Here is a 16,853-nt window from a genome sequence, read left to right on the forward strand (position 1 = left end):
GATGTTCATCCATGGCTTTACCAAGGTAAATATTGAACTAATATTTCGTTACTATATACTTTGGCATGTGTTCTCTCAATTCCTAAGACAAAATTTGGCCTTAGGGAAATTTCATTTTTACCCTTATATCTGCGCACCAGGGACACCTCCAAAAAATCGCCATGTGCAATTAATGGGTTAATAGGTAATTGTTCAACAAATCACTATCCAATACATACTGTAGAAAAAAAAAAAAAAAAAAAAACTCACAACAAGGACTTAGTGTACAGGCTATGGGTACTCTTTGATCATGTATTTACTCACCATTATGTTTGCCAGCATGGCGTAGTAATGCCACCTTGCTTCGATATCGCGCTTTACACTCCCGGCACTTGTATGTCTGAGAGAGGAGTAGCTTGTTATTCGTTCCATTTTGTATCACCACCTTGTCAAGTACTTTTTCTTCCTCCTGCTTGCCAGATTCCTCCTCTCCTCCTACTGCCACCCCTGAAGGTTTCCTCTCCACATCTCCAACAGTCAAGAAGTCACTCAAGGAGCCAGGGGGCCGCACTGTTCTCCTTGGACGCTCCATTGCTTTATCTAAAATAAATCAAGCTTAAATATATAATCAACTGGCTTCATAAACATTACAAGTAAAATACAGTATCTTCAACTGGGAAGCAATCAGTTACCATTAGTTACAATTTCAAGCACATCACATTCTGTACCAATGCTATACATCCATATGTTCAATCCTAGCTCCAACTCCCCACCACTGACTAACCAAACCTGAAGTTAACAACCTATATTAGCCTAAACTGAGAAAGACCCTACAATAAGTCAAGATGATAGTATTTAATACTATCTATCTATCTATCTTTTGCCAGATGCCTTAATCCTGTAAGGGGTGGCCACAAACAAATTGCCTCCAAGTCTCCCTGTTCCCTGCCATATCACTGCCCTGCTCCCAATTCACACACCCCCTCTCTCATATCCCTCTCTACTTCATCCCTCCATCTCATCCTTGACCTCCCCCCTCCCTCATCCCCCCTCCAACTTACTCATATACACTCTCCTTGTCAGTCTCTCACTCTCCATCCTCTCCACATGGTCAAACCACCTTAGTGTGTTTCTCCCAATGCTTCCTATCACATCTACATCAACAACACAATGCTCCTTCACTTCCTCATTTGTCAGTCCGTCTCTCCATGTGACCCCACATGCTCCTCTCAAATAACTCATTTCCACTGCTCTCACTTTTGACTTCTGTCCCTCCAACAAGGTCCAAGCTTCACTTCCATATGTTGGAGTTGGTATCACAATACTGTCATGTAGTAACTTTTTCATTAACACGCTCACTTCTCTGTTTCTTATCACTGCTTTCAAGTACTCCACAGGCCACCAGTAACCCCCATAGCCATCCCCCCACAGTTTAACAGGACCAACTTTTTCTGACCGTTAGACATGTCCTTATAACAAACTAGGATGTTAACACTGAAAATTTTGGGATGCAACATGCATTTAACAACTTTTATTGGAGGTACCTTACGTTCGTCATGAAAAAGTCCACGGTTTGGTGTTTGACGTATTCATGTCACCTAATGTCCATGCTGGCATGATATATTGTAGCAATATCACATATTGTACATGAATTGAAAGCTCTGAATCTCCACTATCACTATTACTAATGTACAAGTACATTGGATTAATCTTACATCAACTACTGACACTAATTCGCATGTACCCAAATTTATTCAACGACCTTCCAAATTTGTCAATGTTTTCAGCTTTCAAAATGTTGAACATGTTGTTCTTTGGGTATATGCATATTCATTCTGTCACACAGCATTGTTAGGTCTTTCATTCCCAGTAACAGAGCTGACATTGACAAGACAATGGAAGAAACCTTTATGAAACATGCAAAGTCTCGTAGGCAAAGTGGATGTGGAGTCAATGGGTTGATGACTAATTACAGTGCATGTCAGCATTGGGTTCATATGTCCCATCTCCATTCTCGGTATGTTAATGAGACCTTGAATATGGCTGATGTGCTGATAGATGGTACCCATGGAACTAGACACCGCGACCTTCGTCCTGCTGAAGCAATCCGAAGTGAGAAGTGTGTTAGTAAGACATGTGAAGCCAATGAGAGTTTTGTGAATCCCTTCTCTTTGGAGACAAAGGATAAGTTGGTAATCCTATCTTCTGGAGCAACTGCAACACAAGAAGTAGAGAAGAAAGTGTTGGAGCTGAAGGATTGGGACAGAAGGCAAAAGAAGAGTTCATTTCATGCAGACTCGAAACTGGTAGAGACTTCTTTGATCCTATCAAACGACACAACCTGAAGACATTAGCTGAGATGAGCAAGGTAACCAAGGTAACAATGACAAGTCAGAAGAACATGCAATACAAATAGCAAGGGAATGTGGCATTCCAGTTATTTGTGAGGTCATAGAACAAAGGCTTGTAGCTTAACCTGAGGGAATTGATGACATATCCCCTCACACCTGTTCCCTACAGCATCGGAACCGCAGATGAGTTCTTAGCCAAAACTGACAAGAGTAAGAGTTTCCTTCATCTCACAAAGGGGATGAACAATACCTGGCTGCCATCCCCTGAAGAAACACTGACAATGTATGATGGAAATGCATTGTTTCACTGTTTAAAAGACCTGCCAACCAACTTTGGGCAAATCAACAGCAAGTTGTTCGACATTATGTCCATAGATGGTGATGTAGTGTTCAGCACCGATCAATACCACACAATATCAGTAAAAGCCAAGGAGAGGAAGAGAAGAGGTGTAGGAGAGAAGTTGATCGTGAAAGGGCCATCAACAAAGAAACCAAGGGACTGGAAGAGCTTCTTGACCAATGACGACAATAAAGTACAACTGACTGAGATGCTATGGAAAGTGTGGGGTACTGATGAATTTGATCCGAAGCTGGTTGGTTGTCAAGTTGTGATTGTCTGTAAAGGAGAGACCTACCTTCTCACTTCAACAGATGGCCTCAAAACCGAATCAAAGAAGATAGATACCTTGACCTCCACCCAGGAAGAAACTGACTCGAAGATAATACTATACTGAGAATATGCCAGGAGCAAAGGGATGAAGAATGCTGTTGTGAAAAGTCCTAGTACTGACGTATTCTATATATTGATGTACTATGCCAACAAGATGACCAACTTGATGATCTACTTTGAAACTGGGTATGGAAACAAGAAGAGACTCCTGAACATCTCAGAAATCAGCAAGAGCTACACACCAGAACACTGCAGTGCCTTCCTTTCCCTACATTCATTCAGTGGGTGTGACACAACGAGCGCATTCAAAGGCATCGGCAAGATCAAACTTTAGAAGCTGCAATTGAAAATGCCTATTTATGTCCCTGTCTTTGCGACATTAGGATCATCTTTGACTCTCACTCAAGAACTAATGTATAACGTGGAAGCCTTTGTATGCAGCATGTATGGTGGATGGATGATCAAGAATTTGGACGAGCTTCGTCATCAGAAAATCAACCAGCTGTGTGCTGCTGCAAATGGTGCAACTCCAACCAGAAACGTCAACATATCCTCACTACCTCCCTGCAGGAGAAGTCTTCAACAACACCTGGAACGAGTACATTACCAAGTCTGGATATGGAAACAATCTCACATACCACGACCAGAAACACCAGATCTGTGTGCAGGGCACAGTGGACCATGATCAATGGGGAAATGGAACCTTTATGGTTTGAGGGGGAGGCTTTGCCCCAATCATTGTTGGACATCACTAGTAGAATGACAGATTCAGAGTTGGATGGTGAGGGATCAGAGTCAGATGGTAAGAATCAGAGTCAGATTATCACTACAGCAGTGAGTCAGATTCAGATATAGACTGAATATTATGTATTAAATCCAGCCAGGGACAATACAATCATGCTTGACATTCTTTTTTGTTTTTGTGGTTTGATGACGAACTAATCTGCCAGTATGTCAATAAGGTCATTTGTCATGTCTGTCAGTCTCAGACTGCTGAACCTTATTTTAATATAAGTATGATATCGATCAAGGATGGCTCCTACTACCCCATTTCATTGTATGTTTATAGGAGCCTAAATCTGACAGAGGTAACCACTATTCTTTGGTAATTATTTGTGGAAAAAGAACATTTATGTTAGAAACATTGAAAGTTCTAGAAGGTTGTTGAATAAACTGGGGTACATGCATATTAGTGTACGTAGTTGATATTATATTAATCCAATGTACTTGTACATTAGTAATAGTGATAGTGGAGATTCAGTGCTTTTATTTCACGTACAATATGTGATATATGTGATACTGTTACAACACATCAAGCCAGCATGGACATTAGATGACATGAGTACGTCGAACACCAAACCGTGGACTTTTTCATAATGAAAGTAAGGTACCTTCAATAAAAGTTGTTAAATGCATGTTGCATCCCAAAATTTTCAGTGTTAACATCCTAGTTTGTTATAAGGACATGTCTATGGGTCAGAAAAAGTTGGTTCCGTTAAACTGTGGGAGGGTGGCTATGGGGGCTACTGGTGGCCTGTGGACTAAGGGAACCAGCAACATTTCTTCCTTGTTGTACCCTTTCAAGCACTTCACCCTCTAAACTTCCATCCTTATTCATCACATTACCCAAGTATTTTAAATGCACTCACATTTTCCATTTCCTCCTCATCCAACCTCACTGTACATTCACTGACTTCACTTCTCTCAAAGACTATCACTTCACTCTTCCCTACATTCACCTTTAGATTCCGTTTCTTACACACTCTCTCAAACTCATCTACCAAGCCTTGCAGCTCCCTTTCATCTTCATTTAACAACACAGTATTATCTGCAAACAACAGTACAGGGAGTTTCCAAACACTGCCCTCTCTCATTGGGGCTGCTCCAACATCCACTGCCCTACCCTGTATCTCTTTTATAACCCTATCTATATACAGACTGTACAACCATGCAGACATGGCACATCCCTATTTCAATCTAACCTTCAAACTGAAAAATTCTTTCAGTTCACTATCCACACACACTGCAGCCTTAGCACCCTCATACATACTCTTCACAGCCTTTAACAACTTCCCATCTATTCCATATATTCTAAATACTTTCCACAATCCTTGTCTCTCCACCCTGTCATATGCTTTCTCCAAATCAAATACAAAAAATTAAAACTTACAGAACCCAGAAAAGGAAATAACAAGAAACTGCAAACTCCCACATCCAAAAATCTAATTTCAGAAATTTTCTCATTCCAAAATAATTTTCATGCAACAGGAGGTATTTCATATCATCTGTCCTCACACAATCGACACATATTTGATGACAAAGCTTTTCGTGAACATGTATAGGAATGGATGATAAATTACCATTACAGATACAATACAACTTCCTAAATCCAAACATCCAATTTCCAAAAACCTCCATACTCCACCCATCATCCAATCCTACATTGCCCCATGAGGAGCGCAGGAGCCCGGGGCTAGGCAAGTTGGTCCTGACATTTAAGATGAGTGTGACCAGCCTCACTCATCCCTGAGTGGCATTACGTGAGCAATAAGCCCCAACCATCCCTTGGATATAAACCTTCACCGGCTTAATCTGACTGGAGCGTCTTAATTACCGACTGGACCACCAGGCACCATAATTTGGTTATATGGTTACCACCCAGCATAGTAAATGGTTTCCTGGTGTACAGGAAACCATTTGGCTTGTCACTCTGTGTAGAGTCACCCACAGGCAGAAAAAAAAGGAAAGAATGAAGGAACTCCTCAAAAACCTCCACACTCCAAAATATTTTATCATGGAATACAGGGGTGTTGATATCACATCTCCTCACACAATCACCGCATTTCTGATGACAAGGTTCTTTTGTAGGCATGCTTAACTCCTAAAGTACGCAACCCTCTAGCAGCAAAACAAGAGTCCTCAATTTTTCGACTTTCACCAAGGTAAAAATTTTTCATCCACATTTCAAGAGACTGAATTCACACACCTGAAAATGTATGTTTCAGCCAGACTGACCAAATAGTTATCGCACAACTGCCTGTCAAAGATGCAAAAAAGTTACCAATCCCCCATGGGTGAAAATACAAAATGTACAGAAAATGCATTATTTACAGTAAATAATTATATATACATAACTATGTCAATGTGAAGCGTTCCCTAGGCATGAATTGTCAGTGTGGCATATGCCCATAGCAACAAAACAAGCCAGGCAAAAAGTGGGGGTGGAGTGTGTCTGGCTGGAGGGGGAAAGAGGATGAAGGGACAGGAAAGGAGGGATAGGGGAGGAGGGAGGGGGAGGAGGGAGAGGGGAGAAGGGTTGCTATGCACACACACCACTGTAGGGGGTATGTTGGGGTATGGTTGGTTGGGAGGGGACAATGTGAAGATGATGCAATGGGGCTGAGGGAAGTAGTGATGGTGGTGGTGGGGGGTTCCTTGTCCCCCACCTTAGGGGGCCAATCACACCATACCACCCCAGACACTCTAGCTCTCATTGGTCTGATTCCATATACATCACCAAAGGGGCGGAGTTACCCTCCCCAAGTTTTTTGTGTCTTTATCAATTGTGAGGGATAGGCTGGTGTGTCAAATTACACAAAAGCATGATCGTGCGGCATCAGTCTTCAGGGGTTAAGAGTAGACAACACATTACTCACACAAATACTTAATTTCTCTAATGTTCACAGTACAGAGATCCCTTGATTATCACACATAACTGGTATTGTGCCTAGTGCATGGTAATGAAATTGCACAATAACAAAAGCACAGACCTATGGGATTTATCCTAACCGGAACCAGGCACGCCACTTGTATATCCAAATTTATCCTTTTCATATTGTTCTGTTTCGTTTCTAAAGGCTCCAACATGCTTGCGTGCATCAGCCTTGGTCACCTAATGGTGTTTCTTCGTGCTGCTCGATCTCTAGCAACTTTGTTATCCAGTCCCTTGTATCTAAGGTCACACTATGACCTCATCCCAGGTCTTTTTCGGTCTGCCTCTAGCAACCCTACCCACAATGTTCACATTTCTCACTTTCTGCACCCAACTGTCATCTCCCATCCTCTCTACATGCCCAAACCACCTCAATCTACCTTTCGTCATCACAACACCAATACACTACAGCCCCATCCTTCCTCTTAACTCTTCATGGTAAACCTAGCCCCTCCAGGCCTCACTTTCAAGGACACAATGCAAATCCGCCTAATCATTGTCATTTCTGTTCATTTAAGCTTGTGAAAATCATCTTCCTTTCCTGCCCAGGTCTCACAGCATTACACTCCTAAAAATGCCACATACAAAGATCTCATAGCACAGAGGGAGAGCCCTCTCAATGTCAGGAGAGGCAACAGCTCCCTGAATTTCTTCCAACCATTCCTCACTCTAGCCACAAAGCTAGCTCAAGCCCCACCTCCAGCACATAACATGTCCGCCAGGTAACATAACTTGTTCACGCACTTGAGATACTCATCAGCAAGATCAATTCTATTATGCTTGACAATCTCCACATGCTCTCAACACACTATACACATGAAATCAGCATTATCTCACAGTCTACCTCTGATAACAATACATCTCTTGTGCACCCATCTGACACAAACACTGCACATGATTGAATTACTTCCCATTCCCTTGTGGCATACTGCACATGGCCACTCTCCCTTTTCTTTGACAATACCACCACCAACCTTAGATACCATTACCTTTGTTTTATCTGCATATACTCTCAAGCACTTGTGCCCCATACTACCTCTCCACTTCCTAAATCTTTCCTCCACCTTCCTTTTATTCTCTGCAACCAACACCAAATCATCAGTATACAATATCTCGCACAGTAGTCCATTTCTGAAGTCATGTGAGAGGGCTTCAAGCACCACGATAAACAATAAGGGGGGACCTGGAGCGGTGGCGTCTTCATCATGGGTCTACCCCCCAGAGGCTGTCGAAGAGAAGAGGAGGACAGCATGGGGACCAAACCACCGCAAACCCCCCCGGCCCCTCACGGGGCTCGAGTACCTGGGAGTGGCTTCGGTCACACGGGCAAGTACCACACCTCCCAACACAACACACACAACAACACCGTTTTTTCTACACCGAGAAATGACTCCCTGGCTGTCATTTCTCAATGACTTCTTTTAGCCGGGGACATTGAGAGCAATCCAGGACCCACCAACAAATACATATGTCCAACATGTTCAAAACCTATCACGTCGAGCCGACAGACAAAGGGTTCAGTTCAATGCAATTCCTGGAAGAACTGGACCCATTACACCTATACAACACTTGCATCCAGAAAACATTACACACCTGGACCTGCTCCTTATGCTCCTTCCCCCCACCCATCAACCCCCCTTCCAATCCTACTCCTACTTCCTTCACACCTCCACAGCCAAACCCACCGACTCTTCCCGCACCATCCAGTCCCCGAGCTCCTCCCATTCCAACCCATCCTAATCCACCACAACCCTTACCTCCATCACAACCTCCTCCTACCCCTTCCCCTCCACCCACACCACCTCCCCCCTGTGCTGCAGCAGCCAACACACATCACACACACAACATAAACATAGATGGCATAAACACAAAAATACATGAACTCACACAATTCATCAAACAACAGAACATACACACTGCCATCTTACAAGAAACAAAACTACACAGAGCACAGAAAACACCGACATTTCATAACTTCACCACCATTTGACAAGACCGGGCCGACGGCGGTGGGGGTGGACTCATCACCCTGGTACACAAATCCATCAACTTTGTGGATACCAGTGCACACACAAAGTCACTTCTCCCCCCACATGACACCACAACAGAAATACAATCACTTAAAATACGCACTGGTAACAACTCACACATAACAATCGCTAACATATACATTCCCCTCCAATCGTCCCCCACAGTACCACACAATTACTCTCCACAGATACACCACATCACTAACATACCAAACATCATCCTGGGTGGTGATTTCAATGCCAAGTCGTCAGCCTGGCATGTCAACAACCCTGACACAGACGAGGGCTGGTACTACAATCCCAGACAGATCATCTCTTCATACTAAACAGTCTAGACCAACATGCCATATCCCACACCAAGCCCTCTTCCTCTCATCATCTCCAGACATCACCTTCTGCTCCCCAAACCTCGCTCCCACTACATCATGGAGAGTGGTCAAAACCCTAGGTTCTGATCACTTTCCAATCATCATCACTACCAAAACCAGAATCACCCCAGCTGGCCACAAACACACATACACTAATTATAAGAGAGCCAACTGGGAGGCCTTTGTAACTGAAACTGAACATTATTTTGAAACACTAAACAGTACACCCATCACAAACATCAACACCGCTGCGAACACTTTCAATACAATCATACAAAATGCAGACAAAAGACACATCCCTACAGGCAACAGAAAGAAATACAACCCCAACTTCAACCAGAAATTCAGGGCCTCATCAGACAACGGGACACACTGCGACACTCCCCAACACCCCATACACAAGACACCATACAGCAAATACAAGAAATCAACACTCAAATAAACAATAAAATATCAGAACAGCAAACACTTAACTGGAAAAATTACCTCCAAACACTTGACCACAAAACAAACATCAGTAAACTCTACAAAACACTAAACAGCATCACACTTTCCAACAGCAACACCACACAATCACACGCTGCCATCACAACAACAGACACCATACCCTCAAACAAACAACAAGCAAACACTCTCATCGATCACTTTTCACAAGTCAGCCATCTAAACTCCCATCCCGAAGACCGACGTATCATCCAATGTAAGAGACAGTTCCCCACAGACCCAGACTACGCACCTTTCCCTTACAACCAGACGAAGCACATCATTAACAACCTCAAGCACTCATCTGCCTGTGGACCAAACAACATAAGCAACATTCACCTTAAACACCTAGGACCATAAGGCATACAAGCACTCACCAACATATCAAACTACAGCTACTCACACAACATAATACCCAACATCTGGAAGCATGGCATTATCATCGCTATCCCTAAACCCAACAAAGACCCCATGTTACCCTCCTCACATCGCCCCATCACACTCCTCTGCACCCCCTCTAAAGTCACTGAACGACTGGTACTACAACTAGTCACACCTCACATTCCCCTAGCCCAGTCACAACATGGCTTTAGGCCACTACACTCCACAAACACCCTTCTTACAGACCTTACACAAAGAGTTTTTGATGGCATGAATTCAGCTAGGCTACCACACAGAACACTCCTAGTCACACTAGACATTAGCAAAGCTTTTGATGCCATCCCCCACCACAACCTCACAAACAAAATACTCAACACAAACATGCAAATACAAAAAGATGGCTGACAAGCTACTTAGCAGGCAGATGTGCACATGTAACATTTGCTGGTCAGTCTTCTAACATCAGAAACTTCACAAACGGCATCCCCCAGCGATCGGTTTTGTCCCCTACACTCTTTAACCTATTCATGCACGAAGTACCCACACCCCACACACCACAGACACACATAGCTTTCTGTGCAGATGATATAACACTTACATGTACGCACCAAAATGCAAACACAGCTACACACATCATGCAACCTCAACAGACTAAATGAATGGTTCACCACAAACAGGCTCCAAATAGCCCCAACCAAATCTACAGTGACTCTTCTCACAAACTGGACAGCAGAACACAGTCACATCCCACACCACACCATAAACACCCCCCTGCCACACACACACACACACAAAATCCCTGGTGTAACATACAATACATCAATGTCATTTAAACAACACATCACAAACATTAAAAATAAAATAACACCAAGACTCAATGCTTTGAGGTCACTTGCCCATACAACATTCGGACACAACAAAGAAACCACCACCACTGTATACAAACAATACATACGTTCAGTGATGAATTATGCAAGCCCTGTCTGGGCTTCTAACCTGACCAAAACACACTACAACACTCTACAGACCATACAGAACAAGGCCCTAAAAATAATCACAGGCTGCACAGGTACTACACCCACAGACCACCTACATCAAGAAACCAAGGTCCTCAAAGTTAAGGATCACCTAGACATGAGAGGCACTCAGTTTCTTCCTGCAGCCTCCACAAACCCACAACATCCACTACAGTACATGGCAGCACATCCACCCACACCAAGGAACATCAAAACAACACCCAGCACACGATACCATACACAAATACTGTCATCTCTCCCCCCTCGCCCACCTCAGACCAGCTTCCAGAAGCATATCCACACTCAGATCACTCGCCGCTCCATTCAGTCACTTAAAGACAATACACAGCTGCATGCACGGCCTCCTGACATCCACCCTTCTGAATCCTATCTTCCTTGTGAGGACAGTGTCCACCTGGCCAGGCTGAGATGTGGGCATCATCCAGCCCTCTTAAGCTACCAGAAGAGGCTGGATGACTCCGTTGCTGATGCCTGTCCAGGATGCAACACAGTACTCCATACTATTAAGCACATTATGGAAGACTGCATTGCACACAATCACCTACGCCAACAACACAACATACACTCTTTGAGAGCTCTGTGGGAAAGCCCGGTCTCGGCCGTGGCCTTCCTAAGGGACTCGGGGCTGTTCGCCCAGACTGCCTAGGGAACAACTACTACTACTACAATAAGGGGCTCAAGAGTGGCCCCTGATGTACACCAACATTCACAGAAAATTCATCACTCAAATCTCCATCACTCTAAGCTGGGTGCGAGCACCCACACACATAGCCATAACCATTTCAACCAGCCACTCCTCGATCCCACGCTTTCTCATTGTCCACTTCACCACCTCTCTATGGACTTAGTCAAAGGCCTTCTCCAAATCAACAAAAACAAAGTAAAGATCCCTCTGCTTCTCTAAATATTTTTCCTGAAGCTGTCAAACAATGAATATGGCATCAGTAGTCCCTTTGCCCGGCATAAACCCAAACTGCATCTCATCATTATTCAGTTTTTCTCTAATCATACCTTTCAGAATCTCTCCATTACCTTCATTATCTGGTCCAGAAGTTTTAAGCCTCTATACTACCCTCCTTCCAAGACATTACCCATTCCCTTGTACAGTACACCTCCTCCTTCCAAGACATTACCCATTCCTTTGTACAGTACACCTTTACAGTCACAATCTTCAGCCAATCATCTGGGACACCATATAATCATATTTATCAAATCATTAACTAACCCCACTTCTATTTCTCCTTAGGCCTTCAGCATTTCAGCAGTTAACAGAGACATACCTGCCACCTTCCCCACTTGCATCCAGCCAATCGCCCTGTTCACAGTAGCTGCATCAATTAAAGACCATGATGGGCCAAACACTTGATCTGCTAACTCCAAACCTTCCCTGTTCCAGTCAAACTTTTAATTCAGCAACCAGTTATAATGCTCTCTCCAGACATCTTTGCTACCCTAACTGTTCACCACTACCTCTTCTTCATCATTCTTCATGCATTGCTCACATACAATATCCCTGTCTTCCTTCATCCAATCTATCTATCTATCTATTGCCAGACGCCTCAATCCTGTTTGGGGTGGCCACAAACAAATCGCCTCCAAGTCGCCCTGTCCCCCGCCATTTCACTGCCCTGCTCCCAACTCACACCCCCCTCTCTCATATACCTCTCCACCCTATCCCTCTATCTCATCCTCGGCCTCCCCCTCCCTCTTCCCCCCTCCACCTCACTCACATACACTCTCTTCGTCAGTCTTTCGCCCTCCATCCTCTCCACATGGCCAAACCACCTCAGTGTGTTCCTCATAACGCTTCCTATCACATCCACATCCACACCACAACGCTCCTTTATATCCTCATTCGTCAGCCTGTCTCTCCATGTGACTCCACAGGCTCCTCTTAAATAACTCACTTCCACTGCTCTCACTCTTGACTTGTGTCCTTCCAACAACGTCCAAGCTTCACTTCCATACGTTAGAGTTGGTATCACAATACTGTCATGTAGTAACTTTTTCACTTCCATGCTCACTTCCCTGTTTCTTATCACTGCTTTCAAAGAACCAGCAACCTTTCTTCCCTGCTGTACCCTTTCAAGCACTTCACCCTCCAAACCTCCATCCTTACTCATCACGCTACCCAAGTACTTCAACGTACTCACATTTTCCAATTCCTCACCATCCAACCTCGCTGTACATTCACTGACTTCACCTCTCTCAAAGACCATCACTTTACTCTTCCCTACATTCACCTTTAGATTCCGTTTCTTACACACTCTCCCAAACTCATCCACCAAGCCTTGCAGCTCCCCTTCGTCTTCACTCAACAACACAGTATCATCTGCAAACAACACTACAGGGAGTTTCCAAATACTATCCTCTCTCACCAGGGCCACTCCAACATCCACTACCCTACATTGTACCTCTTTTATTACCCCATCCATGCACAGATTGAACAACCATGGAGACATGACACATCCTTGTTTCAACCCAACTTTCAAAGAGAAAAATTCACTTAGTTCACCATACACACACACTGCAGCCTTCGCACCATCGTACATACTCTTCACAGCATTCAACAACTTCCCATCTGCTCCATATAATCTTAACACTTTCCACAATCCTTGTCTATCCACCCTGTCATATGCTTTCATCCGATCTGTCACCTTAAACATCACAGTTTTCCTTATCATACTATTTAGGTTATCCAGTAAAAGTTTCTGACACATTTTGCCCTATATATCTCTTTTCCAGCCCTATGTTTTCACAACAATTTATACCCACTAAATATATACATACTCTTATGGTAAGTACTGTATCAGAAACACACACTCGCATGGTAAGGTTAACAGAAAATGATGAAATGGACACAACAAGGAAGAAACACATGCCATACAGAGATGTGAGATAGCCTAGGTGGTGGAGAGTTAGTGCTCTCCACCACCTGGGATTAACTCCTCAGGTAGGGCCTCATCTTTGAATCCTTCAAAGCCAATAAAAATCACAGATTCTGTACAATCATTGATGGCAGGAACCAGGTCAGGTGCAGAATAACAATGTTTTTTTTTTTTTTTGCCAAAAAAGTGCGATATCAGCAGGAGTGCAGATTTTCTTCCAGCACTGATAATGAAAACCATTATAATCATGTGCACGATAACCATGAGATCACGGCACTCTAGACTATTTATTACATGATTTTCTCATATTTAACACTGTGAGTCCACCTGCTGAAATATTCACCATTCAATAAAGCCTTTGAAACCAAGCATTCTGGACTGAGTTTGTATAGTATTGAACTTGGTTCTTTGTTGTTGTTGTTGCTGCTCAACCCTAGTCCATCTGATCAAGCAGATCCGTCAAACACAGGAAGGTAAGAATTCCTATTGGGTTGTCCATTAAGTTCCCTACACCGTTGATGTTCTGTCTGTGTTTTTGTGTGGTATGTGCTGTGCAGTGCTCCAACATGTGTTTTATGTTGTGTGGGTCTGTTCTCCAAACGGGGCAGATGTCATCTGTGATTCCACCCAACCTAAATCTATGATGACAGCTGAAAAGGGCTGGATGTGTCCTCATCTAAACTTATCGTGATGAACTCGATCATATCTATATAAGGACACCTCCAATGGATGGACATCAGGAGGGAAGCTTGTCACGCAGTGTTCTGATCAAGGTGTTGCATCGCCCTGTGTGTGAAGTGATTGCGTAGATGTTATTCACTGCTAGTCCTGGAGTGTCTGGAGGTGGGATATTGCTGCTGAGGTTTTGATAATGTTTGTGTGGTGATTATTTTATATGCCTAACTGTGTTGCAAGTCAGTCATGTAATGATGGGTGTTGTGTACTGGGAGAGACTCCTGCATAGAAATGGAAGCTTCTTGTATCAAGGTAACCTCTGACAGATAGGACTTTAGTTTCAGGATGTAAATGAGCTGTAAGAGTGGTTTTGATGCAGCCAGTGATGATGTGTTGGGCTGTGTTCTGCATGGTCTGCAAAGTATATTAGTGTACGGTACCACAGTGTACTGTCTGGTTATTATGGAGTTCATCTGCATATTAAGCAATGTTTGTGGATGGCTGAAATGTGGGAAAACCATGCATGCATTACCTGAAGAGTGTGTATGAAAGAAAGGAGCTCCGTGGAACTCCGTTAGGGAAATACGTGTTCATGATAGCTTGCCCTGGAATATAACATGTGCTTGACTATCAGAGATAGCTGGCAAGCCAGCATTTGGTGTTGCTCTCTATGTCTGTGCTGTATATCTCGATTTGCTTCTGCCAGGAATGGCATCAAAGACTTCATAAATATCAACTGTTGTGATAAGTATGCATTGTGTTGGTGTCAAGGAGTTGATACCATCAGACACACTTTATGTGAGATTAGCCAGTAAGGTGCTTGTACAGTGTATCAATGTAAAACTGTGCTGCGAAGGAGTACTGGGGACATGGGGTGTGATTTGTTGACAATGAGTCATTCGGTTATTTTGGATGGTATGCTAAGTAGTGTTATGGGTCTGTATGAAGATCGGTTTGTTGGGTCCTTGTTTGGTTTATGTATTGTGATAACTGTTCAATGTATCTAAGTACTGGAATGCTAGTGTATGAATATGGTATTAATAGTTGCCGATGTTTGTGATGGCCTGGATGCCTTGTGGTCCTAAATGTTTCAGGTGAAGGTTGCTTATGTCATCCAGCCCTGTGCTTGTAATTCTTTGTTTCTTGATAATGTTACGTGTCTTCTCTGGAGTGAAGTGAAGTGAGTTGCACTGTTGTTGAGTGGAGAGGACTGCCTATGTTGAGAAGATTATTTTTCAAACACAGAGCATGTCTGTGTTATGTTAAGTCTATCCTGAAATACAATACCCCACCTAGCTATGGGTTTTTACTTAACCAACTGCACTGTTCAATCGGGGTATGCCTGTAGTTATGGACACTAATATAATCATAGCACAATATGTAATATGCTGGTGCATCTGGAAAAGAATCACAAAACATCCTCTGGCCAAAGACTATAAAGACTGTCAAAACGCTTGATGTATGTCGAACACAAGACGCACCTCATGGAAGCCAGTTAGCAATGTGACGGAAGCATGCTAGACACTATAAATACACGTCAGCCAGCCGAAAACCAAGTGGTAATATATACACAGAAATCAGGCATGGGAGGTAAAAGGAGTAGGAGATTAGTAGGAGGCAAAGGAGATTGGGGAGAGTTGGAGACAAAGAAGGAGGTTGGCAGCGAGTAAAAGATTAGCTGTAACTCTGACAATCAGTGGTTACGTCACTCTGCCCGTCACAAAAATGCAGGGGTAGGCAGTGAACAATATGTCACATTAAAACCCTTTAACCCAAGAGTATCTCTACCACGCCTTCACGTATGATACAAGGTAGATGGAGAGGGGGAGTAAGAAAAAGAACCAACTTCAAGACTAGAGAGATAAAACACACAAATACACAATCTCCATGCTACCCAACAACTAACAACTCTTTACATCTACTGGTGACACAGGTGCCTCACCTAACTCCCAAGCTACAACCATTTTCTACATTTGGCAGCAGCAGTAATCAACGAAGCTCTATGATACATGACACTGGCAGCAACGATCCTCTGCAATTATCCACCTACCTACCTATCTACCTATGGACACTATTGACATGTGTGTGGGAGAGGAGATTGTCTTTAAGTCAGTTGTGCTGTCCTATGAGGCAAGCAATCTCCAGTGTAAAGTTTGGGTTGCCATGTCTTCTAGTGCCTCAGGGAATGTGGTGTTTTCTGCAGTGAGTATGATGTTGGTAAACTTTGTAATAGGCCCATTAATGCTGGTGGTGAGTCTGTTGCATTGTGTACAGGAGTG

General features: G+C 43.4%; 1 protein-coding gene across 1 annotated transcript in view; it reads right to left on the bottom strand.

Moving 5' to 3' along the window:
• The window catches only part of LOC145403724 (uncharacterized), a 208,742-nt gene that overhangs the window by 130,125 nt on the left and 61,764 nt on the right, over positions 1–16,853 (bottom strand). Inside the window, exon 2 of the mRNA XM_080275404.1 lies at positions 304–579. Coding sequence (XP_080131530.1) covers positions 304–571 — 268 coding nt within the window. The 5' untranslated portion in view covers positions 572–579. The remainder of the gene's footprint in view (positions 1–303; positions 580–16,853) is intronic.

The sequence above is a fragment of the Coenobita brevimanus genome, chromosome 61 (assembly GCF_032717465.1).
Source record: "Coenobita brevimanus isolate Jiangsu-jjx chromosome 61, ASM3271746v2, whole genome shotgun sequence".
NCBI lineage: Eukaryota > Metazoa > Arthropoda > Malacostraca > Decapoda > Coenobitidae > Coenobita > Coenobita brevimanus.